Below are 26,978 nucleotides of genomic sequence, written 5' to 3'. Positions count from 1 at the left end.
CTTGGGCTGGCCGAGATATTGCCAATATCGAATTTTTAAACTATGATCTATGGGATGTTAAGGAATGTAGGATCTTTAGATAGAGTACTCTGATTTACTTGTCCTCATATATTTGTATGACAATCTGTCCTTAAGTAATCAAGATAGTGACCGATATATCACTGTGATGATTGTGTAGATTGTCAAAGCTCTTTCATTAGATGGTGTTGTGAAAGATGTATGAGAGTAATCACAATAACCAGGTTATCGATCTGTGCAAGATTGTTGTCTATAATATTGGTTTCTATATATATAGAAGACCGCTGATGGTAATGTAATATATTTATATTAAGATCGCAGTTGCTTGAGATAGTAACATGGATTGTATTGATGCTTTCTCTCAACCAATCAAATCAATATAAATGTGAATAGGAGAAGTCATGTCCTGTAGAGACGTGACGTGGCATGTGCCACGTAGGGTCATGTCCTTACGTGGACATGGCTCTTGGTAACACAAGATGATTATGGTTAAGGGCCAAATAACCTCACGGTATTATAACTCTCCATTGTAATCATTTTTGAGCCCACAATATGCAGAGCCGATCTCAAAGCAATATTTATATTGATACATAAATAATGATCACCATTCCTATGGTTGCAGATATGTATAATGTTGGAGGTATTTGATCAGACTAAGCACAGGGATAGATGCCCGCGCTGGGCAAGGCAATGAATCACCATGTAGTTTACCGAGTCTGATTAGGATTTGCTTTATATATATCGTGTGTGTGTGTGTGTGCATATACTAATATTTCCTTGATCAGATCCGACAGATACTATATTTCAACACTCCCTCTTAGTGAGGGAGGACTTGATCAACCCAACAATTGGCACCAATAGTGTACACATCAACAAGAGTATCTTAATAATTATCTAAATTCTGGCACTTTCTAGGACAATAAAATAGTCTATCAGACAATTAACCTTGATCTCAATACAACATAATAAGCATCATGATATTCGGCTCATTCCAAGACTAACTTAGTCTATCAAGATTCTTGTTGTCATGATTTTCAGCATAATTCTAGGACAACATTTTAATGTAGTCCTAATATTACAAGTCAAGGATTTAACAAATAACAACACAAGTAGTATTACGGTATCTGACACAACCTGGGACAAGAAAAAACTTGGAGTGAACAATGATACTTTTGTTATCATACTTTCTGGCACATTCTGGGACAACAATGTAATGAAGTCTATGATAACAAATCAATCTATTGTTGAGGTCACCACCTTTCAAAAACAACACATGTGCACACTCTTTAATCAACAAAGATATATATATATATATATATATATATATATATATATATATATATATATATACACACACATACAAAACTGAGGTTTTTTTGTTTTTATTTTGTCTCAAGAGTTGAATATTACAATAATTTTGCCATACCAAGTTTTCCTCAGAAGTATTCCACTTTCAACTTTGCAAGAGGTTTGGTGAATATGTCGACAGACTAATTTTCAGTGTTGATATATTCCAACTTGATGACACCCCTATCTACCATATCTCTAATGTAGTGGATGGGTATCTCTATATGCTCTGATCTGTTATGCAAAACCGGATTCATCAAGAGATTGATACAGCTTTGATTATCACAATGTATAACTGTAGGTTTTAGAGGCTTCCAAATAGTCCAACTAGCAGTTTCCTTAACCATACTACTTCTCGTGCTCCCATTGACACAGCTATGTACTCTGCTTTAATGGAACTTAGAACCATAGAAGATTGCTTCTTACTAAAGCAGGATATCATTGTAGATCCAAGACTGAAACAACATCCTATAGTACTCTATCGACTAGTGGAACATCTGGCCCAATCAGAATCCGAAAAACCATGAAGTTGTAACTCAACTTTGTCATATTTTAGACCAAGTCCAATAGTGCCTCGCAAGTACCTCAAAATGTGCTTTGCTACGATGAGATGAATCTTCTTAGGTATACACATAAACTGACTTAGTGTATTTGTAACATAAAAAATATTAAAACGTGTGTTCACCAAGTACATCAAGGATCCAATTATTTGTCTGTAATATGTAGGATCAATTGCCCCAAACTCATGTGCTTCAATTTTGAGTTTATGAATATATGTCTTCATAGGTGTGGAGAACGGTTTGCAGTTCATCATACCAAATCCATTCAATATGTCAATAGTATAGTTCTCTTGGTTTAGAAAGATATATTCTTGCTTTTGTCTTACTTCTTATCCCAGGAAGTAATGTAGGAGACCTATATCCTTCATCTCAAATTCAAATATAAGGTCTTGCTTACATTTAACAATAAGATGGTCATCACCTGTTATCAAAAGATCATCAACATAGAGAACTACTATGAGCATATATCCATCTGATTTCTTTAAGTATATGTTAGGATCTACTTCATTTCTTAAGTACCCTAGTTTGACAAGGTAGTTATCTATTCTCTCATACCATGACCTACGAGCTTGTTTAAGATCATATAGAGCCTTCTTCAATTTGCACACATGTGATTTAATGTCATGGATAACAAACCCTTCTGGTTGTTCTAGGTATACTTCTTCACTAATGACTTCGTTTAGGACTGATGTCTTTTCATCCATCTAATGTACCTTCCAACCTTTGGATGATGCTATTGCAATTATGGTTCTGACAGATGTGTAACGAGCAATAGGAACAAATGTTTCATCATAATCAATTCCTTCCTTCTGCGAAAATCCTCTAGCCACAAACCTGTCATTGCATTTTTTAATGCTGCCATCAAGTGCATGTTTTATTTTGAATAACCATCTTGAGGAGATGACTGATTTATCTTTGGGTCTTGGTACAATACCCCATACATCATTTTCAATATAGATTGATATTCCTCAATCATGGCATCCTTCTAGGCTTGGGATTTTAGGGCTTCTTCAACATCCAATGGTTCAAAATTAGTGGACTAATTTGTGTGAGTAACATAACATGAATGATTTCTTGTCCTCTTGGTTTCTCTAAGGATTTCATTGGGGGCCACATTGTTGTCTTCAATCATTTTTCTTGCCCATAAAAGCCTTTTCTTATTGAGTGAGTTATCCTTAAAATTAGGTGTTGTGGGTCGATTATCTTATGTACAACTCTTTGTCTCAATCATTATATTTTCATTATCCTCAGGAATGGGATTGTCATTAGATTCTTCTATATCTTTAGAATTTTTGTATGCAATATCTTCTTCAAACTTGACATCTCTACTGATTTCAATTGTCCTTGACCCAGGCACATATACTAAGGCTTTGGAAGAATCATTATAGCCGACAAATATGCCTTTCTTTCCTAAGGGCTCTAGTTTAGTTCTTTTCTCCTTAGGAAAATGAATATATACAAGACAACCGAAGATTCGTAAGTGACTTACATCAAGTTTGTTCCCTAAGAAGACTTCTTCATGTGTTACGTTTTCTATTATTGCATGAGGGCATCTGTTTTGAATATATAAAGTAGTATTGGATACTTCGGCCCAGAATGTTGTATGCATATTTTGATCATGCATCATAGCCTTAGTTGCTTCAATAATAGTTCTATTCTTCCCTTTTGCTACTCCATTTTGTTGAGGATTACACGGTATGGTATACTCCCTCTTAATCCCAACAGATATACAAAATTCTTTGAAGTTCTTGGAGATAAATTCTCCTCCATTATCAGATCTTAGAATTTTGTTCTTCCTAGTTTGATTTTCAACTAAGGCTTTGAGTTCTTTGAATTTGGATAGAACCTCATTTGACTCTTTTAGTTTAAGAAAATATATCTAGGTTTTTCTAGAATAATCATCCACAAAGATGATGTAGTAAGAGTATCCTCCTAATGATATGACTGACATGGTCCACATGGTCAATATGAATGAGTTCAAGAATGCTCTTGATTTATGTTCATTATGATGAAAAGTAGTTTTAGGGTTCTTTCCTAATGCACACCCTTTACATATCCCTTCCTGTTCAGGTTTTAGGGTAGGTAAGCTTTTTACAATTTTCTCTATAAAAGGTAAAGCTCAGAAATTTATGTGCCCTAGCCTTCTATGCCAAATCTCATTTGTTTTCCCAATTACATGGTTTAGGGCTAGATTTGAGGAATTACAGAGTTTGTATAGACTCCCATTCTTTAAATCCAATAGAAATGGCATTTTTAATGTTTGAACTTTTCAACCAGCACGGGACTTTATTTTCTTGAAAGGCAATTTGATACCCTTATTTGCAACACTGGTTATAGAGATAAGATTTCTTTTGACTCCAGGAACAAATAGAACGTCTTTTAAGGTATACGTTAACCCCAAAATTCAGTTGTGTTGAGCAGATTCCAATTCCTTCCATAGGATAAGTGGAGTTGTCTCCTATAGTTACTTCTTTGGTTGAATATCCTTCAGGAGTTGTACTCAGCAAATCCCAATTCCTTTCACAGGATAAGTGGAGTTGTCTCCTATAGTTACTTCTTTGGTTGAATATCCTTCTAGTGTTTCAAATTGATCTCTAAATCTAGTGATATGCCTAGAGGCTCCATTGTCCACTATCCAAGTATTTCTACTAGTGTTCAACTCACTTAATAAGGCAAGGAAGAATAATGAGTTTTCCCCTTCTTTCTTTGGCCATGTTGATAGGATTTTTCTTTCTTTCCAAACAATACATGTATGTCCAAATTTGTCACATTTGTAACATTGAACTTTGGATAGGTCTCTTTTCTTATAGTTTGTATTTTTCTTTCTAACATCACTCCCTCCAGATCGGGCAAACATTGTACTAGTCTTTCTAGGCAACGACACTCCTCCAGCAGTTCTCAACGACGATCTATGACTTTGAATCGTCCACGGTTATATCCTTCTGTGACAGATTACTTTGTACCAAGGAAGGATTCTTAGTCCTTACCTTGTGTCTCTTGGTCTTGTATCTTGTTTTGTTTCTTTTCAGTCACCGTTTGATGCCCCAGTTGTTACCGACTCTTTTGTTTGTATGCTCAATCCCATAAACCCTTTGTGGTTTTTCGTTGGACATTAATATTATCATCTTATCTTATCCTCTCTTCCTTTTGAATTTACCCTTCTTATTGTTTGCTTTTGCATGTAATGCTTGAATCTCTTCCTCCTTATTAGCGATAATACATCTTGAGATTAATCGTGACTCTTCTTGCATGCAATCATTTTTTAGTTGATCAAAGTTGGGTATAGAGGAACGACTAATGCATTGGATAAAAGATTCCCATGATAATGGTAATCCTCTAGGGGCTATTAGAGATAGTTCCACATCGTCTACATTATTTCCAATGGTAGAGAGCTGGTCCCTTAACTCAGTTATTTTTGAGAAATATGATGAGATTGTATCTCCTTTATCCATTTTGATGTTAATGAGTTGTTTTATTGTAAGCAATCTGTTGGCATTGTTTTAGATTAAGGTAAAAATAGGTTTTGAAGGGGCCTAAAACCCTTTAACAAAAGCAAAAGATCAGCATTAAGTACTACCAAGTTTTACAAGGACCTAAAACCTAGAGTATATCAAAAAAACACAAAAAACAAGGCTTGACAAGGACCTGAAGCCTAGAGTATATCAAAAAACACAAAAAATCAAGTTTTACAAGGACATGAAACCGCAAGTTTAAACCAAACACATCCAGGTATTACAAGGATCTGGAACCTAAAGTTTAAACAAAAGCTAGAAAATAAAAAATAGAATCAACAACACCACACGGACCAGCAACCACGACCAGCACCTACAGCACCTCTTTAATGATCTTCTCCACCTCCTTGCCTACTTCTGCAATACTCTGGATAATATCAACCGTGGCAGAATCAAGAACCTCAGGAGCTTCAGTAATCTTTTTCCTCATACTCTGCCTCGTCCTCTTACTAGGCCCTCCTGGACTCCTCACCCCAACTATATCTAGAGACATAATCTCCTCATTGCTTTTCTTGCCCAGACTGGTCGCCGCAGCACACAAACAGGAAGTAACCTACTCCATTCTTTGCCTGTTATCCTTATTTAGTTGATGGAGTTCCAAATCATATTCCTTAAGTTTGTTAGAGATGTTTCCAACTTGTCTTTCTAGATGGGCTCTCATAGCACGTTCATGGTCCAACTCTTTTTGAATAACCCCAACTTTTTTCTTGAACACCATGATCTCATTGTAGAGCCACGAGTCACCTTGAAGAGACGCCTCCACTTTTAGCTTGGCAGTATGAAGGAAAGATAGCTTCACTTGGTGAGACTCATCTCTGCACCCTTCATTAGTCCTACTCGTAGTGTCAATGGTAGTATCCTTATTTTCTATATTGAACTGGATGTCGGTGTTTGAGTCTTGCTTTTCATTAAGCTCCTCTTTCTTCTCCTTAGTAAGGTTGTGCTCTTTCATGACAAGGACTTTACCCTCATTATTCTTTTCTATGTCCATGTCCATTTTCTCCTCGCTAGAATCCCTTTTAGGAGGGGAAAGGTGAACACTTTGTTTCCCCTCATCATCCCCTAAAGCTTCAAACCCTGCATTAGATTCATTTTTCCTGTCTTGACTGTCCTCCACATGATCCTTACCAGTTGACATGCCCTTGCTCCCAAAATAACCTTCTAGGTTCAAGTTGAGGTCCCCTATTTCCGTTTTATTATCATCCTCGGCAAAATTCTCAAACTCTGTCACTTCCTCTACATTTTTCTTTTTAATCTCCCATTTGTTACCCTTTTTGGTACTCTTACTGTCACTAGTGCCTTCCTCACTTTTAACCTTTTTCTTTGAGTGAGGTTCATTACAAGACACTTTCCGCTTCTTCTCCACAATCGAAGAGGGTTTAACAACCTTGCTTTTACAATACTTTTCAATAAGTACGAAGTAAGATGGAGCACAGGATGTGACTCCTTCCTATGGGCTTGGAGACTTTGAATCAAAGAGTACTTCAAATAAAATGGGAAAGAGATTCTATCTTTATATCTAAAATGATTTAAGAACACAAAATGAAACTTGTAGACTCTCTTCGCTCTACCATCAAGGATAAAATACTCACAAATGCACGATAAAACATCCCTCCATATCATCTTAATCTAGCTCAGGTCGTAGAAATCACCATTCTTCTCTAGCTTTTTCTCCTCTTCATCAATTTTAGGGAATTTCTTTAAGGCCGCATTCAAAACACTAGTCTCCTTGCTGAATTTAAGACCCTCCATTGGAAGACCCGTAATCTTAGCGATGAATTCCTCCGACAACTTCAAAGTGACCCCATGCAACGTAAGCCTATCTTCAATCCAATTTTTGAAGAAAGACTCTGTAATGTGGGGCTTATACCCTTGAAGTTTCTCAATATAAGCCATGACTTTCCCTTTTTTCAGGATATCCCATACATCCGAATTTGCCTTGCATTCTTTGCAATTATTTGGCTCTTGCTTTCTTGGTTCCCCTCCAATCTCGTATTTGGTTCTACACCTGCAATTAGTTTGATAAACAATAACCAAAAAGGAAAGTAAAGTGTTATTGATCTCCAAGAAACCTTTAACCTTGCATGTGTGCCAAGTACAATTCATAATTATACAAAGGTATACCACCTAGGGATACTCGGAAAATCTGCCATAAACCCATCACTTCCCTTAATAAATTCCTCGATCTTGCATAATCTTTCCTTCACTAGCATGTGTAATATCATAATTAACAGTTGTCATCAGCTCCACTTCCTTGCTTAGGTCATCTTGCCAACTCAACTTTGTTTCCCTATAGACCGCTTGATTCACAGTCCAGTGAACAGCTTTGTTGCCCTCCCAAAAAATATGAGAAATAAAAACATTATAAATTTATTCATAAGGTTTTTTATTTCCATTATACTTCCCTCAATACTCTAGGTTATCGGACTCTTGTTATTCAACATGTTAATAATATTAAGAGTCTCTTTCCAACCATAGATTTAGAAAACTAGATTCCACTACCATCCTCGTAGTGAACAAAGCAGTTGTTGCCTCTACTTTATGACTAGTAGACTTGCCTATAGGTATTACAATAGCATCCACAACCCTACTGTAATGGTCTCTCAAAACACCTCAGATCCAGCGTTTCCCGAATTCCCTTTAGCTGAACCATCAAAATTACCTTTAATCCATCCCATAGGTGGAGATCTCCACTTTGCATTCTGTCTCTGATCCTCCTATTTTGTTATAGTGCTTTTAGCATTCATAGGATTACTTATTTGTGTCTCATCAAACATTTTTCTCTGAGATTTGAAGTTCTCTTTTATAGTTCTAATAATATTTTGACCTAAAACCCAATCAGGAGTCTCCTTATTTCTGAAAATTCAATTATTCCTCTCCTTCCAGATACCCCACCAGAGATGAGGGAGAGAAATCTTCCAAAGAAAACAAATCTGTTGGCATTGTTTATTTCAAATGTATCTTGAATAGTTTTGAACACTTATAAATAGTAGTTAATTTTGTTATTGATGGAAGAATATGATCTTAAACTTCATCAATGATTATTTTCTTAGGCTTATTGTCACGTATTTTCCATGTTGTCTTTTCTGTTTCATCTTCGGGCATTTTCTTATTTTCTTTTATAAATGATTCCAATTCGAGTTCTTGAAGTATTGCTATAATTTGAATTTTCCATGAAACAAAATTTGAGGTGCCTTTAGTCTATCCTCAACTCTAATATTATTCAACATGATTGATATGTTCAAATGATGTTAGCAATCTCAAAAAAATTATCACTGTTGATTTTAAAATTTTAAAAGCTTGCTCTATCAACCTGGCTTTGATACCATCTTAAGGAATGTAAGATCTTTAGATAGAGTATTCTGATTTACTTATTCTCAGATATTAGTATGACAATCTGTCCTTACTTAAATAATCAGGATAGTTACTGATATATCTCTGTGATGATTGTGTAGACTGTCAAAGCTCTTTCACTAGATGGTGCTGTGAACAGATGTATGAGAGTAATCACAATAACCAGGTTATCGATCTGTGCAAGATTGTTGTCTATAATACTGGTTTTTATATATACAAAAGACTGCTGATGGTAATGTAATATATTTATATTGAGATCGCAGTTGCTTGAGATAGTAACATGGATTGTATTGATGCTTTCTCTCAACCAATCGAATCAATATAAATATGAATAGGAGAAGTCATGTCCATGTAGAGACATGACTCTACGTGGCATGTCTCTTGGTAACACAAGAAAATTATGGTTAAGGGCCCAATAACCTCAGTGAATTATAACTCTCCACTGTAATCATTTCTGGGCGCACAATATGCAGACCCGATCTCAGAGCAATATCTATATTGATACATAAATAATGATCACCATTCATATGGTTGCAGATATGTATAATGTCGGAGGTCTTTGATCAGACTAAGCACAGGGATAGATGCCTGATCTGGGCAAGGCAATGAATCACCATGCAGTTTATCGGGTCTGACCAGGATTTGCTTCATATATATATATATATATATATATATATATATGCTGATATTTCCTTGATCAGATCCGACTGATACTATATTTCAACATGGGATACTTAGTGTTCTTGATATTTGTATCTGTTAGAAGGCTTATTGATTGACTGATAAGAATTATCAATCATAAGCATGAAGATCATTGAAATTGTTTTGAACTAAAATAAAGGATCTGTATTTTTGTGGGCTGGTTTTTCACCCTCAAGAGGAGGGTTTTCCCTAGATAATTTTTGGTGTCCTCTGTTGTTTTGTGGTTTTAGTTTCAGTTTGGATTCTCATGTATTCTGGTTCAAGAATTGACACAAGAGGCATTGAGCCCCTTTCCCAAGATTCCCAAGATTGGGCTTTATTGACAATCACTAAATTGGTAGCTAGTGAGGTAAAAGAAGCAATTGCAATCTGTTCGCCTTGGGAATTTTCCATTAAGTCCATTGTTTTTATAGCAGGAGGATGTGTGTTTAATATAGCTAAGAGGCATAGTTGTGTAAGTGTTTGGACGTATATTTGAACTTGTTATATAGTTCATGATAAAATTCAAGCAGAAAGTAAACCTATGTAATCAATACAGAGACTGTAGCTTGACAGCAACCTCAGCCTTTTGAAGTTTTCTCCAAAATTGACTTTCTCTAGGTCAAAGGCTATTTCCTGCTCCCTTTTCATGTTTGTTTGTGTTTTCTAGTTGTTGATAGAATCTTCCTTACAAATAGTTGCACTTAATAACAACAATATAGAGACGTGAGGACTATTCTATACATATTTTACATTGTTAGAAGCAACTATAAAAATCATATTGTAACTGGGATGTCAATGAGTTGCATCAATAAGACAGGTATTAGAATATCCACGCCATATATGAATCATCCTTTAGCTACAAGAGTCCTTACAAGTTATGTTATAGGAGTGGGCAAGGTGGATGACATTTTGGAGAAAGAGTGCGAAGGGAGTGATCAATGATGCATTTTGGTTGAAAGTGAGATGCATCACCTCTATTGTATCCCCTATTTGCACCATCATCAAATATAAGATTTTAAGAATTCTACCCTTGGGAAGATCTATGAGGGCAGAGATTGTGCGCTTGGCCAAATGAGGATGATTACTCATGAAAGAGACCTCACATGTATTTCTACCCCACACTGTAGAGTTAAGTGAAGTAGAACACCCCTCTACACATGGCCATGTATACAATGAATCCAAAGGAATAAATGGTGAGATCTAGAAGAGTTTTTTCCATTGATGAACTTTGTTGCTCGGGGCCAACTGAATACATCACTTGATGACTGCAAAATTTTAGAAATGATAAAATAACAGACAAACTTTGGCACAAGATAGGTCAATCAATTGGTGGTAACCATATAGGCCACTGCAATTGGCACATGCAATTGACATTTGTATCCTCTCACAAGTTTCTCCTTTTATTATTGTTAAGAGCAAAGGACCCGCATATAGATTTCATGTTAAAGGAAAGTGAGGAAGTTTTGTTGCACGTGCCTTGCATCTCATTGACTAAAGCTAGTGTAGTCTAATACTTCTACTAGTGAGGAGCAGTCAGAAAAAAATTATTGGATAACTGCTTCATGAGCTTGTTGCTCAAACCAATTTCACATATCTTGTTTTGCAATTTTATGTTTGTCTCCTATGAATCTCAGCTCTAAGACCCAACTCCCAAATTTCATAAGAAAATTAACTTAATTATATGTATATAATATTAAAAATCATATGAATCAATGAAATGTCAATGCAGATTCAAAACATTGTACTTGCTTTTTATATTCGCCAGTGCTTTTACATTTATTTTATTTTTATTTATTCGTACTTTTTAATTTCAAAATATAAAATTTTATTTTATTCCATTCTTCCCGCTGTCACCAAAAAACTGGAAAAAATATATTTCCCAAATCCGAAACTGCGAATTTTAGAGCCAGAAGTGCATAAAACAAAGAACAAAAAAATTCAAAAAACACGATAACACCAGAGATAACCTGGGAAAACCCTCCTACTCGAGGGCAAAACCCAGCCACACCAAAAAGTTCTCCTTTATTGAATAATAATAACATGTCCAAGAACACAGCTCACAGACTCTTGAGCTTTCACAGAACTAAAGAATCCACAGAACTCCCTTTACAAAATAATGAACTTGCTACTGCACTCAAAATAAATGCTACAAAAATAATAATGAATAACCTTCACTGTGTCTCCAACAGCCAAAAAAATCATATGCTCTGCCAACAATAATATTCAACACCAAAAACTACAGCATCAATGCCCATAATCAGAACATTCAAAAACATCCTCCAAGAATGTGTATCACTGAGATCATCAAAATTGATGCCACAGAATGACTGCCCTCACTCAGAGCAGTGACTCTTTGAATCTTTTGTTTTCGTGATTCGAGGGAAATAAAGGGATTAATAACCCTGCAGATATGGGCAAAATAACAATTATTGTTAATTAAGGTAAATTTCAGAACACCGTATGGAACTATGGCAAAAAGTTCCAATTGGTTTTCTGGTGAATAAACTAGAGGATATTACGGTTTACCAAAGCAGCTTTATTAAATATCAGAGTTGCCGGAAACTCCTCTGTCCCTCCTTGGGTGCATGTATCCCCGTATCCAATTTGGAAACGTATCCAATACTGCTCGGATACGCATCGAATATTGTAACCATGTCTGTCTAATAAACTTGATTTTCCAACTGTGCCAAATACTATGGGATTTGTTTTTTTTTTTTAGATTTGGTGTAGATCTTCCCTTTAATGTTAAAAATATATTCAAGCAATTTTTTTTTTAAAATAGTATTAAAAAAAAAAACCCCCACCGGATGAGAAAGACAAATAAAATGTTTTTCTATTTCAGCAACCCATTTTTGGGTTATCTTCTAATGCAACTCTACTGTGTTTACAAATTGTAAAGCATTAAATAAACTTATAAATATGTATGTAGCATTTATGTGTCTATATTACTTTTGAAGTAATAAAAATCTCCTACAATAACTTAGAAAACTATGTTAAATATATGTATATGTATTATTTATTAATGTTGTGTCCAGCCGTATCCATATTGGGTGCCTTAATAAATGGCCGTATCCGTACCCAATACCATTTCCATATTTATATCCATATCCGTATCCGTGCAACTTTGTTAAATATAGATATTAATTCTTAGGCTAAGATAGCATGTAACTAATTAATTAGCAAGGAGATAGAACAACAAAAAAGAACAAACACCAAAAAGACTTCTTTGCCCTATAGAAACCCCTAGAGAGCAAAATCCCAGCAAACATGAGAATACATTCACTTTCAAAATGGCTAGAGCCTCCAAACAACAGAGAGAGAGAACTCCCAATGACCTCCAGTGCCTCCCAAAGCCACTTCCACCGCTGCTACAATGACAGCCTCAAATAACAGAAGTTTCCCCCCAAGAACTCCACTCGTAGCTCTCTAAGATGATAAAGCCACACTAAGAACCTCTTACAAAATGTGTTTCAACAAGTGTATAAATAACATTACAAACATCTGGAAGATGAAAAGATCAAGAAAATGCACTTGGAAGAGGAAAATATGTGAAATGGAGCATCATTGAATGCCACTAATGAGCATGATGAATTTTCCAATTCCAACAGAGACAATTTCACAATCACAGCAATCATGGAAACTTGAATTCAATAAGTCAACCACCTAATAAAATAGGCAATTTATCCAAAAGAGGGCAGTGAAGCCTACACATAGATGCCCCCTTCCACCCTAAACATTCTCCAGCATTAAAGAAGTTGCCCTATCTCCAAAAACATACAATGAACTAAAAAATAGATCCTTTTCATATCATTTTTTTCTTAAGATACTTGGGAAGTCCAAGATTTTCTGCTTCTTTAAAGAAATCAGTCTAGAAACTGAATATTGGAAAAACTCGAGACCCATATGCATAACATATACAAAACTAGAGTCAAGGATGGCTAAAGCATTGCTTGGCATACCAACCTTGACAGACCAATCCAGCTGGACGTATGGGAATGAAACTGGAAACAATTGTTATAAAAGAGATTTGGCAATTGATGAAAGACATGATTTGGATGACTTGATAATTATTTTATTAATTTGAGAGTTTTCTCAAATCATTTCAGGGGGTGCCTGGGATGCCATTTTTGTCAGTGGGAGATCTGACCTAGATGGAGCTTGAAAGAATCAGGTAGGTTCTACAGCAGGTTACCGACGAAGATTGACAGTGATCAATCCAAGAATAACAGGCATATGGTTTCAAGTACATTTTCATGATACAAGGAGATTTGGTAATGTCAAATTAAATGTATTTCCAGAGATATTTATTTTATTCAGAATACATTTAGCTTGCCCTAACAAATGTATTGAGAGATTATTTTGATGTTGAGGACCATTATTCAGTCATGAGCTGTTTTTTAAGGCAATAATAAACTAAGACCACACGGGTAGATGAGTTGGCTTCTGCTTTGGGTTGCTCCCCAAAGGTCTCAGGTTCAACTCTCTCTTGGGTTTAAGAGGGCGGCAGGGGGTGGGGAGTGGGGGGCAGAGCACTGCTTGTAAGCTCACCTCAGCTCCTCCCTTCATAGACCCCAACTTGGCAATATGTGAACCCAAGGTAAGGCAGGTTGGACTGGGCGACGGAGATAGCCCCACCCCCAGCATACGGATAGAAAAAGGCATTAATAAATTACTAATTCCAAAAGTATAAAGGTACTGTGGAATACATTGAGACATTATTTATTAATGAGGACTATTGTTGCAATGAGGAAATCATAGGCAAATGTTATTAGTTAATTAAATATTTGCCATGGTGAAAACTATAGCCTCAGTGCTTATTCGCTAAACTTAAGAATAGAGCATTTGCTGTCAAGTGAATATCTACTCCTCCCGTAAGTGCAGAGTTCTAAGCCATATGGAGTTTAATACCAATTATACCATGCCATGAATCCTCTTCTAGCGACTGGGAGATTGCAGTGGCAATCGAAGGTGTTAAGACTTCCAGCAAATCTCATTGGAACAGAGTTTGACACCATCGAATGATTATATATGGAGTTTTTATTTAATTAAATATAGCGATCACATATGCAAACAACAGGAAATAGGCTTACAGCGTTATCATGAAATAATCCTGGACTCCATAACATCTGCGTCGTGATCATTCCTGGACGAAAAGTTCTGCCTTTAAGTTGTAGTGTGATTGTAAATTGTATTCAAAGTTAATCTAGACATAATTCTTGGTAACACACTGGAGCCTCTATTGACTTTGTGGATGTGAAAATAAGGCTCTGTGTTTGCTAAATGTCCATTCTCTCTGCAGCGTATTCAACATGCTATTGAAGATACTCATATTGATTATGCTAGAGTTGGAATCACTTTCCTGACTTAATGTTTTGCTGTTCGCTGTCATTAAGTTTTCATAATTGATGCACACAGTGTCTAGTTGTAAGCTGCCTATGCTGGGCATGACAACTTGTGCAAGCTCAATCTTAGACCACTCTGATATGTATAAAGAAAAATTAATAAAACAAAGGAATTCATTGCTAGTTCAGACGGATGTGAGTTTCCAGTGTTGCTAAAATCTGGTGTCTTTGTACAGAGAGAGGATGCGGTTGCTGTTTCCAATAGGAGGATGTCCGACCACATACATCTGGAGAGCAGGAAGAGCACAGCTGTTAAGGTGTCAATGTTTACATATATTTGTGTAGAAGATACTTTCATTGTAATCTTCTAAGTCTCAAGAAACAAATGTTGGCTAAATGTAGATCCGAATGTGCTTCAAATCTCTGCATTAATGTTCAATCTATGTTATTGGAAATTCTTAAGATTTCTGACAGCAAGAAGCATTGCAAACAAGATCATAATATTTCAAGAAAAAAATTTGTCCATGTTATTAAGGAAAAGAGAGTAAAAATCTGGGAAACCATTATTAGGGAATATTACAGAGGTGCTGGCCTCATCAAACAAGAACTGCTCAGGGAGATTATAAATGGCTTCAAGGTAGGAGTTTGGGGATGATGCATAGAAATAACATGCACTTTTTATTCAGAAGCATTCTTGGAATACTATGAGTATGGTCCTCATGTTGGAGATTGTAGCTGCAATAGAGATCTTATCTCTGGAAATATGGACGTTATTACCATTATAGTCACCTTCGGCTGAAAAGAACACTTATGATTAAATTGTAATATGAAGTATAATGACATGTGTCATACAACATGTGTTAAGGCATGGAAATATGAAGAGTTATAATTGTAATAAAAAGTCATGTTTTGGGAAATCGGAGAGACCTTCGGCTGGAATACGAAGAGTCTCTCCTTAAGTTATATTTATCGCATCAAGCGATAAGCATTGTACACTTGAATTTTATTATCAATAAAATGATCTTTTGTTGTGCGGCTGGGTTTTTCCCTTCATACTCGACATGTTTTCCCAGATTCTCTTCTGGTGTTTGTTTTCGTGTTATGCTTCCCTTATTGCTGTTTACCTCTGATTTCTGGGTGGAAATCTCAATGCCTCAATGGGATACTTATTCATTCATTGATGGTGGACAAGATCTTCAGTTTTATAATCCTACATTCTCATGGGTCTCTAACCAATTCTGGTTGGAAGATTATCAGATTATAAGTATTGATTGCCTTCTCCCTTCTTTCTGCTTCTCTACATGAACGGCAGTTGTTCTAGACCTTTGAACCAGCCACACAGCTATTGTAGATAAAGCATGTATGACAGGACTGGTAAAGCTTCCGATTCTCCTGAACATATATCTTCAGACCACTTAGAGGATTGGCCCAAGCAACTTTGGGTTGGCATAAAACATCATCTATCTGGAGGCTTCTTTGGAAATCTCCGAAGTGTGGGGAAAGACACTGAATTGTCTTAGCTAAACCATCTTGTCTTGAACCTAATCTCTTGTTGCAAATTCCACTTCAGGGCATAGATCATTTTGAAATTTTGAATGTGAATTGTATCTCTCTATGGCCAAGTTCACCCGATGATGGGGTGGCCAAGGCAAAAAATAAAGCTATGTCATGAATTTCCTCTCCACCAACTTGTATTAAAGTGAATGCAGATGCGACCTCCAAAGACAATCTGGTACATTTAGGGATGGAAATTGCATCAAGATCATCAAAGCAGGTGTTTTTTGTTATAGCTATGGTCATGAGTTTGTCATTCGGGCCTTTCTTTGGGCTAAATAGAAGTATTTAAGCAAGAGTATGGTTGAAAAAGATTCCCAAACTAGGCTTCAAATTTGAATTCTAATCACAACCTAAAAAATTGGCACATTTCCAAGCATTGTTAATGTCTAATGAACAGAAAAATTTGTATGCCCAGAAGGAAGAAAACAATGCAGCCGACAAAGTTTCTTGTGTCTTAACTACAATAGTTTACCTTCACCCAAATATCAATGATAAGGATACTTGCAAGTTTAGAGAAGTGAAATCCCTCCAAGGTATATGTGTGTATGTGTGTTGGTGGACGGTTGTTCTTGCTGTTGACAGACACTTGAAGGCTCATTTTTTCTCTGTCACCTAGTTTTTCTGTGACGCTTCAGGTTTTTTATCCTTAATATTGCATGTTTTTTGAGGCCAAGAGGAATTCTTCTGCCAGGTAAGGCCACCCTCTGCCAGACCTCTCAAAACCTCAAGACATAATGCACAGAATTGTAATAAGCATTGGCTTGCTGCTTGCCTTTCTAGTCCATTCCCTCAAGTCAGTGAATTTCTAAAAAGATGGAAATTTACCAATTGTCTATTCCTGACCTTGTCACTCCAACTATATATAATCTTTACCTCACAAAACTGACCAAACTTGCTCTCATTATTCCATTTACAACATTGTAGTTGCTGCAAGAGAACTCACAAAAATCTCATTTACAGCCCAGGAGGTTTCCAAGATTACATCTTGTCCATCAAGACGGCTGTTGGTGAAAAAATGGAAGCAACAAAGAGAAATTCAGCAATTACTAAGCTTCAGAAAGAGCTTTTCCCAGGTCCAGGCTTCTAGAGGCAAGAAGGCCCTGAATAAAATCCAATCTCAGGCTCAGGACGGGACTGATATGATTGACTGGAATGATTATGGTTGCTCAAAATTGTCTTACTGCAAATTCAGTAATGTGCAGGTGAGTCAAAGTAGGCTGATGCATAGAAACAGCAGATTGAAACTCGCATTGTCCAACAGGAATTGGAATGCTGAAACCCAACATTAACCTCAATAAGGATTTATATTGCTTACAGGACTTTGTGAAGTAACCAGATTTATTTAGAGTGAAGATGAGCTTGCAATTTTTATCATCCATTGTTTCAAAGTCTTACAACATTCTCAACATTGGCAGTCAGTCCAACAAGATAATTGCTTAAATTCAGACAACCCCTCTTTCTGAACCCATTGGTACATGAGCTGGCTTGTCAGGCAGTTCATTGGACTATAGACATTAGCTGACATCCAATGTAAATGAAACCTCAAGGCAATGGAGGAGGGATACCCCAACATCCGTAATCACCAAGCTTATATCTGACTAGTTCCCTGTGCTGCTCAATTTTAACTTTTAGTGATTATATCCACTCAGTTGTTTTCCCAATTGTTGAAGCTTATGGACTTATTTTTTATGATGGCAATATGGTGATGGTAAATCAACAAATCTTTATAATTGTGAAGGCAGCACACTTTGTATCTTTCATTACAAATGCTAACACTGGGATAGGCAGTTTTCTTTTGTAGCTGCATTGTCAATCCTTATGTTTAGATGGGCTTCTTTTGGCATTAGATTCAAGGGATCTATTAAGGTGCCCAAAATGAGAGACAAAGGTTAAAAACATACGAAAATAATTTTTACAAGACTTGCATAACATATACATAGTGGTGTATTCAGAAAGCAAGAATTAATTGTTAACATAGCTTAAAATCTTTTACCAAACAAGAAAGGTGGAATAAACCAGAGAGGAAGCAAAAACAGAGTAAGGCTAAACAACACCACTTTTTTGAAAACAATGAGCCATTTCACTATTTTTTCCTTCATAAATCCAGTCTTCCTGTCAGAGACGAGTTCAAACAACAAAATCAATCTCATCTGCATTCCAAGGGGGCTTAAATGGAGACAAATCTGCCTCCATGGATAGCAGCTGCAACACTGAATCAACAAAGCCATCATTGATATCCATCAAAGCTGCAGTTAATGCGGCATCCTCTGAGGATGTGAACTAGCGGTTCTCAGAGGAGGAAAAACTGAGACTGCACAAAGCATCTCCTCTTTTTTAGGCATGGATTGTACCACACCAGAACAACGTACTGGCCCAAAAGGAGAGGATTGCACCACATCAGCAAAAGGGAGTTAAGCAGGATGTTCTACATCAGATAAAACAACTGGAGAAAGAACATCCTCCAAAGGAACCTTAGAATGAGGTCAAGAGGACCCAGATACATCAAAAAAGAGATCATTGGAGGTATCCACTGAATCCATGTGAACCAATAAGGGGCACAGATGAACAAATTTCCACCAAGAACCATGCTTAAGGAGCTTAGATTAACCCTGTAAACAATTCATATTTATAGGACCTGCCCCAGAGAACTTCCAACAACATCGCAATAATTTTTCATAATCAGTCTGTTGTTCCCATACGCTATCTCCATTTGCAACCATTTTTCTGATGGTAACCCTTTCCAGATAACAATCCCTACCAGACTTTGCGCAAATATGTGAATGAATTTAGATGAAATAATTAAGCATAATCTATCTCCCTATTATTTCCCAGATACAAGTGATTAGATATGTTGATACAAATTCTCCTACTCTTGGAGAGATCTATGTGACATCTATGAGCATGTTTGCTGAGATGAAACAAGCAATTGATGTCGAAGATTATGATTTAGGATTATATAAGGAATATGTCAAGCCCATTGAGAGGCATTAATAGAACATTATGAGCACTGCAATTCATTGGGAAGCCTATGCTCTAAATCTCAAATGACATGCACTAAAAGCAAAAAAAAACTACTTTCAAAGGTTACCAGTGCCTCTGCTAAAGAGAGGAATTAGTCCATATACAACTTGGACAGTCTTTCAAGGGGATCAGGCTTAGTACTTACTGCTGAAGTTGGTGGCTGTGCATAGGATTGACAAACTCCTCAGTATCACCAGATTTCAGCCCCATGCTGGGTTATTGGTCCTAAAATGCTACACAAATTGATGAAGAGGCACTAGAGGGTTTTATTAGGGTGTGACTAGATGAGGTGGTCCCTCATATTGAAAATGACTCAGAATTCAAGCTCCAATTTTGGTTCATACAAAGCTTTGTCATAGCAACAGTATATCCAGCTGGTATATACTATAATATAGTATATTGTTTCTCAGATTTCTACACTTTGTCATTTTGTTGTATACAAGTGTGACTCTCATGCGAATTATTCATTCACCTCTAATTTTATGGGATGTTGTTATATAATGAATATGGTGAACACATTATCATCTGAATAATTGAAATTTCTAACATTCTAAATTTTAGTGTAAATTTTATATTGTCATCACCATCCTAGAAACATTGCTATATGTAATTGTGCCTAATCACATTACATAGCAAATGTTACTATTTTTGGTAATAGATTCTAGCAAAATAGAGTTGATTAATTGTTTCTGATAATATAACATAAAGTAACACACACGTACACACAAAATTGCATCTAATTGCATTATACAGTGATCACATTAAAATCTCCTGTCAAATTATACCCAACATAGCAAAGCATCATTATTGACTACATATCCATGTGTACTTATGCCTAATAATATTAGAAGACATGAATATAATGCTATTAAAATGCATAGATTACTACAAAATGGACAAGTCACCAATAAACAATAGAATTTATGAATGGAAACTTGTCGCACCTGAAAGGGAATGGAGATAGGTGGAGGTGGTAATACATTCATGCAGTTGTAACTGATATATTCTAGAACAGCCATAGTAAAAGAAGAAAAGAAGAAAATTGAATTAAAACTTACCCTACATGTCAAGGAGAGGTGGCAAAAAATATTTATACAATTCTGCCTAATATCATTATGTATTTAACATGTTAGAAGGAAACAAAAGACAATCTAAATTGAAAGTTAATTTTGAAAGGAAAGGGTACGTGCCAGTGCATATTCATACAGTTCTGCCTAATAACATTTTAAAATAGGCATTATAAAAGAGATCAAGAGACAATATGAAATGAAACTCACCAAACCAATTAGGGAGATCTAACAGTACATATTCATGCAGTTGTTACTAGCATCATTATATAGTAGACATTAAGACAAACTGAATAGAATTTACCCTGACTAGAAGGCGGAGGTGCCAATAAATTATCATGTAATTGTGTCTGGTATCATTATATAATGGGCATGTTAGAAGAAACAAGAGGCAAAACTGATTGACCTAGGAAAAGGACATGACAATTAATATTTAAGCATATACATTCTGCCCAATATCATTATAGAATGAACATGTTCAAAGAAAACAACAGACAATCTGACTAGAAGTTACCATGTCTAGGAAGGAGATATAGTACTACATTATCATGCAATTGTGCCTGACATAATTATATAATGGATATGTTGAATAACATAAGAGACAAATGCAATTGGAATTTAACATTGCTCAAGATGGGGTACGACAACACATATTCAAGCAATTGTGCCCAATATCATCTGATGATGGACAGGTTAAACAAAAACAGGATGTGAGAATATTTTTTTGCAAAAAAAAAAATCAAATTTCAGACTTAAATGAGACAGTGTTGTTCAAAAAGTTTGTAAGAAAACAATTTGTTTCTGGATTCAGCTGTGTTGCATTTTTTTACATCAAAATGCTACGCAACTGAATCCAGAAACAGAAATACAATTTGATCTATGAACCGTGGAAATCTAACCTCTCTGCAAGATATGAGCCTTTTTCTGCTCTATATGAATTACACGATTTTTTTTTGGGTTTATCTGACTTTGAAGGAGGAGACAACATGTTATTCTAAAAGTTTGTAGTAAGACAGGACATGAGGATTTTATTTGTCCTTCAAGAATTCCCAGATAAACAAAGTCAGTTTTTATCTTTAAGTTTGTCGGAAAACAATATGCTGGTATTTTGGGTACTGAAAGAATTCCAAGATAACATTTTTCGGTCTACCACACTCTAAGGAGACAGTGTTTTTCTAAAAGTTTGTAGAGAGGGGTAAAAACCAGAAAGACTGATTTTTTCAACCATAAAACAGCAAGAAGGGAGAGAATTCAAGAAGAAACTTACCGTACCTATGAAAGAGAAGGTGCAACACATTATCATGCAAAAGTGCCCAATATCATTCCATAAGAGACATATTCAAAGAAGACAACAACATATGAATTGAAACTTACCATGCCTATGAGGCGGAGGCGGAGGCGGCGTAACAGCGGTCGTGGTGGGGCTCTCAAGCACGGCCTCCTTGACGGGACTCCTACCCAATTCCACATGCACATCCACCTCCTCCTCAGCGGATTGCTCGAAATCAGAACTGAACAACCCCCCTTCCTCCCCTCCGCAAGGCCGGCCGCTATCAAAAACAGCCTCAACCTCAATCTCAGCCTCAACCTCAGGCTCTGCCTCGGCCTCGGCCTCAACTTCCCCCCTCACCTCAGCCTCAACCACCTTAATTTCCCGTCTACTAACATCTCCTCCCCCTCCCCCAACATAAGCCTCCAAAATATCATAAACCTCCCTATCAAAAAAACCCGGCAGCTTATTCTCCCGTCTAATATCATTCCTCATAGCCCAGAAGGACAGAATTTCATCCTCGCTCTTACCCTGGCAATTATTCTCCCACTCCTTAATCTTCTTATAATCCCCAGACAAGTTACCCCACCGCTTCCTGCACTGCACTGGCTCCCTGTTTACCCCATGCTGCTTGCAATAGTTCGAAATCGCGGCCCATTTGGACTCTGTATTCACTTGTCCATCCACAACAATTCTGGGCTTCTTCCCGCGGCTCTCGACCTCCTTTTTTCCCTCGATCAGCACCAGAATTTCCTGCCTGGTCCATCGGGGCAGCCGGGGAGCTTTGTCCTGGCTGTCGCTGCCGTCAATTGACAGACTGTGGCTCCCAATCGCAGTAATGGTCGCAGTCGTGGTGGTCTCCTCCTGCTTCAGGCGGACGGGAATTTGTGCGTCATTTGTAAGTAACGGGACGCCGTTGGGCTCGACGGCCATTGGGATTTGGAATTCTGTCATGTGACAGAAAGTGAAAAGCTTTTTGACGGGAAACCTTCACAGGCCCTGTCCTTGGAGTTTGAGGACTCTTCTCTTTCTTTGGCCTTTAACAATCTGAAAATCAAAGGACCAAAACTAAAATTAAAACAGGCCCAAAAGCCCCAAAAATGCAAAGAAAAGAAGAGAGTTTGTTGGGGGTAATGAGGGATACATACAATACACACCTACCTTAAGAGGGATTTACCTATTTTTGTCAACTTTCATATTTTTTTAATCTTCCTTCTCTTTTTAAATTGCTTGGTGGATTTTGGAAGCTTCACAAATTTTCCTTGTGCCCTAGAGTAGACTAGAATAGGAGAATATTCAACTAACCTCACGAGTAATGGGTGTATTAGGATTCATCTCCCCTAACCCTATTGTGTGATCCCCTCCCCTCTTGTCATGTACTATTCTACTTGTGTTTTTTTATTCATTTCAATGCTTTTCTTTGTAATTTTCATATGCATTGTGTGTGACATATGTTGTTTGTTAATTGGACTTCTCTTGTTGGGTCCATCACCCTTCCCTACCCCTTATCATGTCTCTTGTCACCTATTTCTATTTATGCTTTTTAAACCATGGTTAGGTATCTTTTTGGGTCCATTGTGCCCCCTCCAATTACATTGTGTTTTGGTGTCTTTTCTCATTCCTACTTCCTTGTCATGGACGGGTCTTAAAGTTGGTTAGGTGTATTCTTAGAAATTTTTGGCATGAATATATTTATGTGTATTTTTTATATTGGGTTTAAATAGTGTGGAATTTTTTTACAAAAGTTTAGGTAAAATTTCTAGGGTGATTTTAGTTTTATCTAAATTAATTTTGACTTTGAACACAAAGTTGAAGTACGAATTTATAGTACATTAAATCAATGAAGGTACAAGCTCGTGATCACAATGGTATTGTAGAGGTGTGAATCTTGGTGGGCACGACAACAAAACCACCACCACTTGCCAACACACTAAGTGGTGAGCCCCTCACCATCTTAAATTTTAAAATTTATATCGGATAAGAAATATTGGATTATGGATAACAATAAGATTATGTAACATCTTTGTATTTATTGTTGGTTGGTTCTATTTTTGTTGTGTTTAATCTTTTGTAACATTTTCTTAATAGAATCTCTTCAAAACATCATTTATCTTATAATAAATAAAAATATAATATGTTATATCAATGCATTATAAATTAAGTCTTTTTAATATCTATTTTTGCCCATTCCATTATATAACTATTTTATAGTTATATTTAGGCATAGAATTATAATGAGTACTATATATAAAAATTTCAACGTGCGTAATGTTTTAATGTGTTATATATAAATTTATATATTGTTATATAACCTAATTAGTACTATTTAAATGGTATAATTATATGATTTTTGTTATTATAAATTTTTTGAAGGGGTTTTGTCAATTATTTTGTTTGTTAAGTAGTGGCAGTGTCGTTGTGTCCACCAAGGCTCAAACCCTTATTGAGCTTTTGTGATCGCATGCTTTTATCTTTGTTGATGCAACATTCTCACAAGGGATGAGGTCCCATATTTGTGGCCTCATCCATTCATAGCTTCAAGCCAAAAGTGTTTCATGTGAGGTCAGAGGGCACTTATTTAAAAAATTATAGATTTTTAAAATATATATAAAGATGGTAGCATATGAATAATATCATTTTGAATGCATTGTAATAAAAATATACGTTTATTCATTAATATTTCTTTTTTAATCATAAGTCATATCAACCTATAAAATAAAATTAATAAATAAGCAATAACTATCAAATAAAATATTCGACAATAAGACTTGGCCATCAAATTTATTTTGTTGTAGTCTAAAGTTGTGTTTATCTAAATTCATCTTCCCTAATAAATAATGTACAATACCCATTTACTATTATTATTGTTCTCATAAGCATAGTGGCATAAAGTACTCAGTAAATGGGTAGATGCATCTACTCATGTTATTGAATGTGTTTATGTTTGGGTGGAAGATGAATTAAGACCAGTTACATTACAACCCACCTCTATTAATTATTAACTATTGGATGCTTCTTGAGATTAGCACTCAATTGTCCATCTTACATTAATGATCGACGTAGACATCTTACTCCTAATATATGCCCTTGTGTTATTTTTCCTTCTTTGCATCTTCCTCCACCTTGACCTCATGCATTTCCTTTGTGTCTGTCTCCTCTTCATTCTTTTTTTCTCCCTTCCTTCTCTCTTCATTCTCCGTGGAGTTTGAGCCTTTGTGGTGCCATTAACAACAACACTTTTTCAATATTGCATTATGAGGTCAACCCCAAGTTAATAAATGATTTATTTTATACAAGGGAGTTAGAATTATAAATGTATATTTGACCAAATTTAAAGTTGCAAACAAACAATAACAACAGCAATAATATAATTTGGAATCAAATATGAAAAATATTATGGTGGATGATTAATTTATTATTTTATTTTTATTGGAGATAAATTTATTAAGATTTTTATAGTCTATTATCAACTTGGCTCAACTTTATTCCATGGATTTAAACTTTATACAAAAAAAATGAACTTTGACCTATAGATAGAATCGCCTAATATTTAATCTCATATAATGTTTGTGATTCTACCTTTATGGGTTCGTCATATTTAGGTTCTTCTAAAATAAATTACAAGGGAAGGAAAAGGCAAAATTCTCATTGTGATTGCTAAATTATATTGTAGGACTTGTTTACTCAATTTCAATGCCTTAAATTGCATAGATTTATATTCTTATATTTGGAGCCTTGTTTATACCTCACATACTTATAGATGATAACTTTCCAATGATTATGTTTACATGCACGCGCGCATGTGTGTGTGTGTGTGTGTGTGTGTGTGTGTGTGTGTGTGAGAGAGAGAGAGAGAGAGAGATCTTATTTGACATCATGAGTGAATGACAATTTCATGATGTCAAATATTCTCTTATGCTTACATTATACTATTCATAATGGGATTCATAAGAGATTTGATTTTACACCAAATTATATGATGGTTTAGAAACAACAATGTAGCCATATTATACATTTGAAAGAGTCAATCATTAATTAAAGCTATATGAACTATTGTATCTCTTCAAGAAATATGTGTATCAAAGCGAGCGGTTTTTAGATGATCAATATAGTTATCTAAACATGTAATGACATGCCAAGATTCCTTCATCTACTTATGCTTGTATTGAGATCTAAGTTTCTCCTAGTGATCCAAACTTTAGTTCCTCTGGACCATCATATTTATTGTAGAATATCTTCTTATCAAATGTCTCTTATTTTTTCTAAGTCACATCTCGTATATCTTGAGGACACTATTAAATTCTCTAATTTAGTTCATTAGATGCTTATTTAAAAAATCAATTTTCACATAAATATAATTATCATTGATTTTACATTCTTGGCTAACACAAACTTTCGAGTTTGTTGTCACATCTAAGGATGAACCCCCTCAAATCTCCATTATTTTTCTACTTGGATGTTATTAAGATCTCCTTGATCATATATATTTTTTCTTATGTGGTGTTTCTTGATCTTGTGTTTCTTTAATTATATGGACTTGGATCCTTTTTTCACATGTGTTCCCTCACCCTGTGGTTCTTTGCATTTGAAACATATACATTTATTTATTATTTTACATCTCCATTGGCATCGATGTCATGTATGTCATCATTCTTTGAAAAAATAATATTGTATTCCCTTACTGTCTTTCCTTGATTCTTCGTATCCATGTTGTGTCCTAGTCAAAACATTCTTAGCCCTTTCCCTCAATGTAGTATTTTTAAATTATTTTCTTTTATGATAGCTTCCTCCAAGTTTTGGGATTCAAATGGTTTTATAAGATTTTGGTATAATCTTTAACACCCTCTTTAAACATGTAAGTTAGACTTTATGGGGAAGTGTATGGTACCATGATGGATAACCCTTGGAATTGGAAAGAAAACTTGTCCATAATTCTAGAATATTTGACTTGGGTTGGTTCTTGGAAATACCATTCAGGGTCTCTTTCATCAAATTTGCTAATAAGTTTTTTGCGACTATTCCACATAGGCATTTATGCAATGGTGACCAAGGGAATAAGTTTGTGATGTCACCGCTCTTGTGTTACCCCTTCCAAATGGATTATTTCGAGATGGAGGGCATCTTCTTCTCTCATGGGAATCAAGGTGAAGAAAGTAATTAATTTATGTAACCATGTATGAGTTGTAATTTTCTTCTTTGATCCATCAAAACTAGGAAGTGTTACTTTTCTTACTTTGTGTTTGAGT

General features: G+C 35.8%; 1 protein-coding gene across 3 annotated transcripts in view; it reads right to left on the bottom strand.

The window, feature by feature from the left end:
- LOC149539212 (trihelix transcription factor ASR3-like) overlaps nt 1-22,994 on the bottom strand; it is a 38,410-nt gene extending 15,416 nt beyond the window's left edge. The window contains exons 1-2 of one of the 3 annotated variants that reach the window (XM_089800547.1): nt 22,894-22,994; nt 21,837-22,779 (exon numbers count right to left, since the gene is read on the bottom strand). In XM_089800547.1, the coding sequence (XP_089656673.1) occupies nt 21,837-22,686 (850 nt within the window). In that variant the 5' untranslated portion in view covers nt 22,687-22,779; nt 22,894-22,994. The other 2 variants (XM_089800548.1, XM_089800546.1) reach the window with 2 other exon arrangements.
- Nucleotides 22,995-26,978: the final 3,984 nt, after the last annotated feature.

This window comes from Cupressus sempervirens, chromosome 9 (assembly GCF_028749045.1).
Source record: "Cupressus sempervirens isolate cs-2001-9-10 chromosome 9, ASM2874904v1, whole genome shotgun sequence".
Taxonomy (NCBI): domain Eukaryota; kingdom Viridiplantae; phylum Streptophyta; class Pinopsida; order Cupressales; family Cupressaceae; genus Cupressus; species Cupressus sempervirens.
The sequence above is the reverse complement of the archived record's forward strand: the minus strand, read 5'-3'. Positions and strand labels throughout refer to the sequence as shown.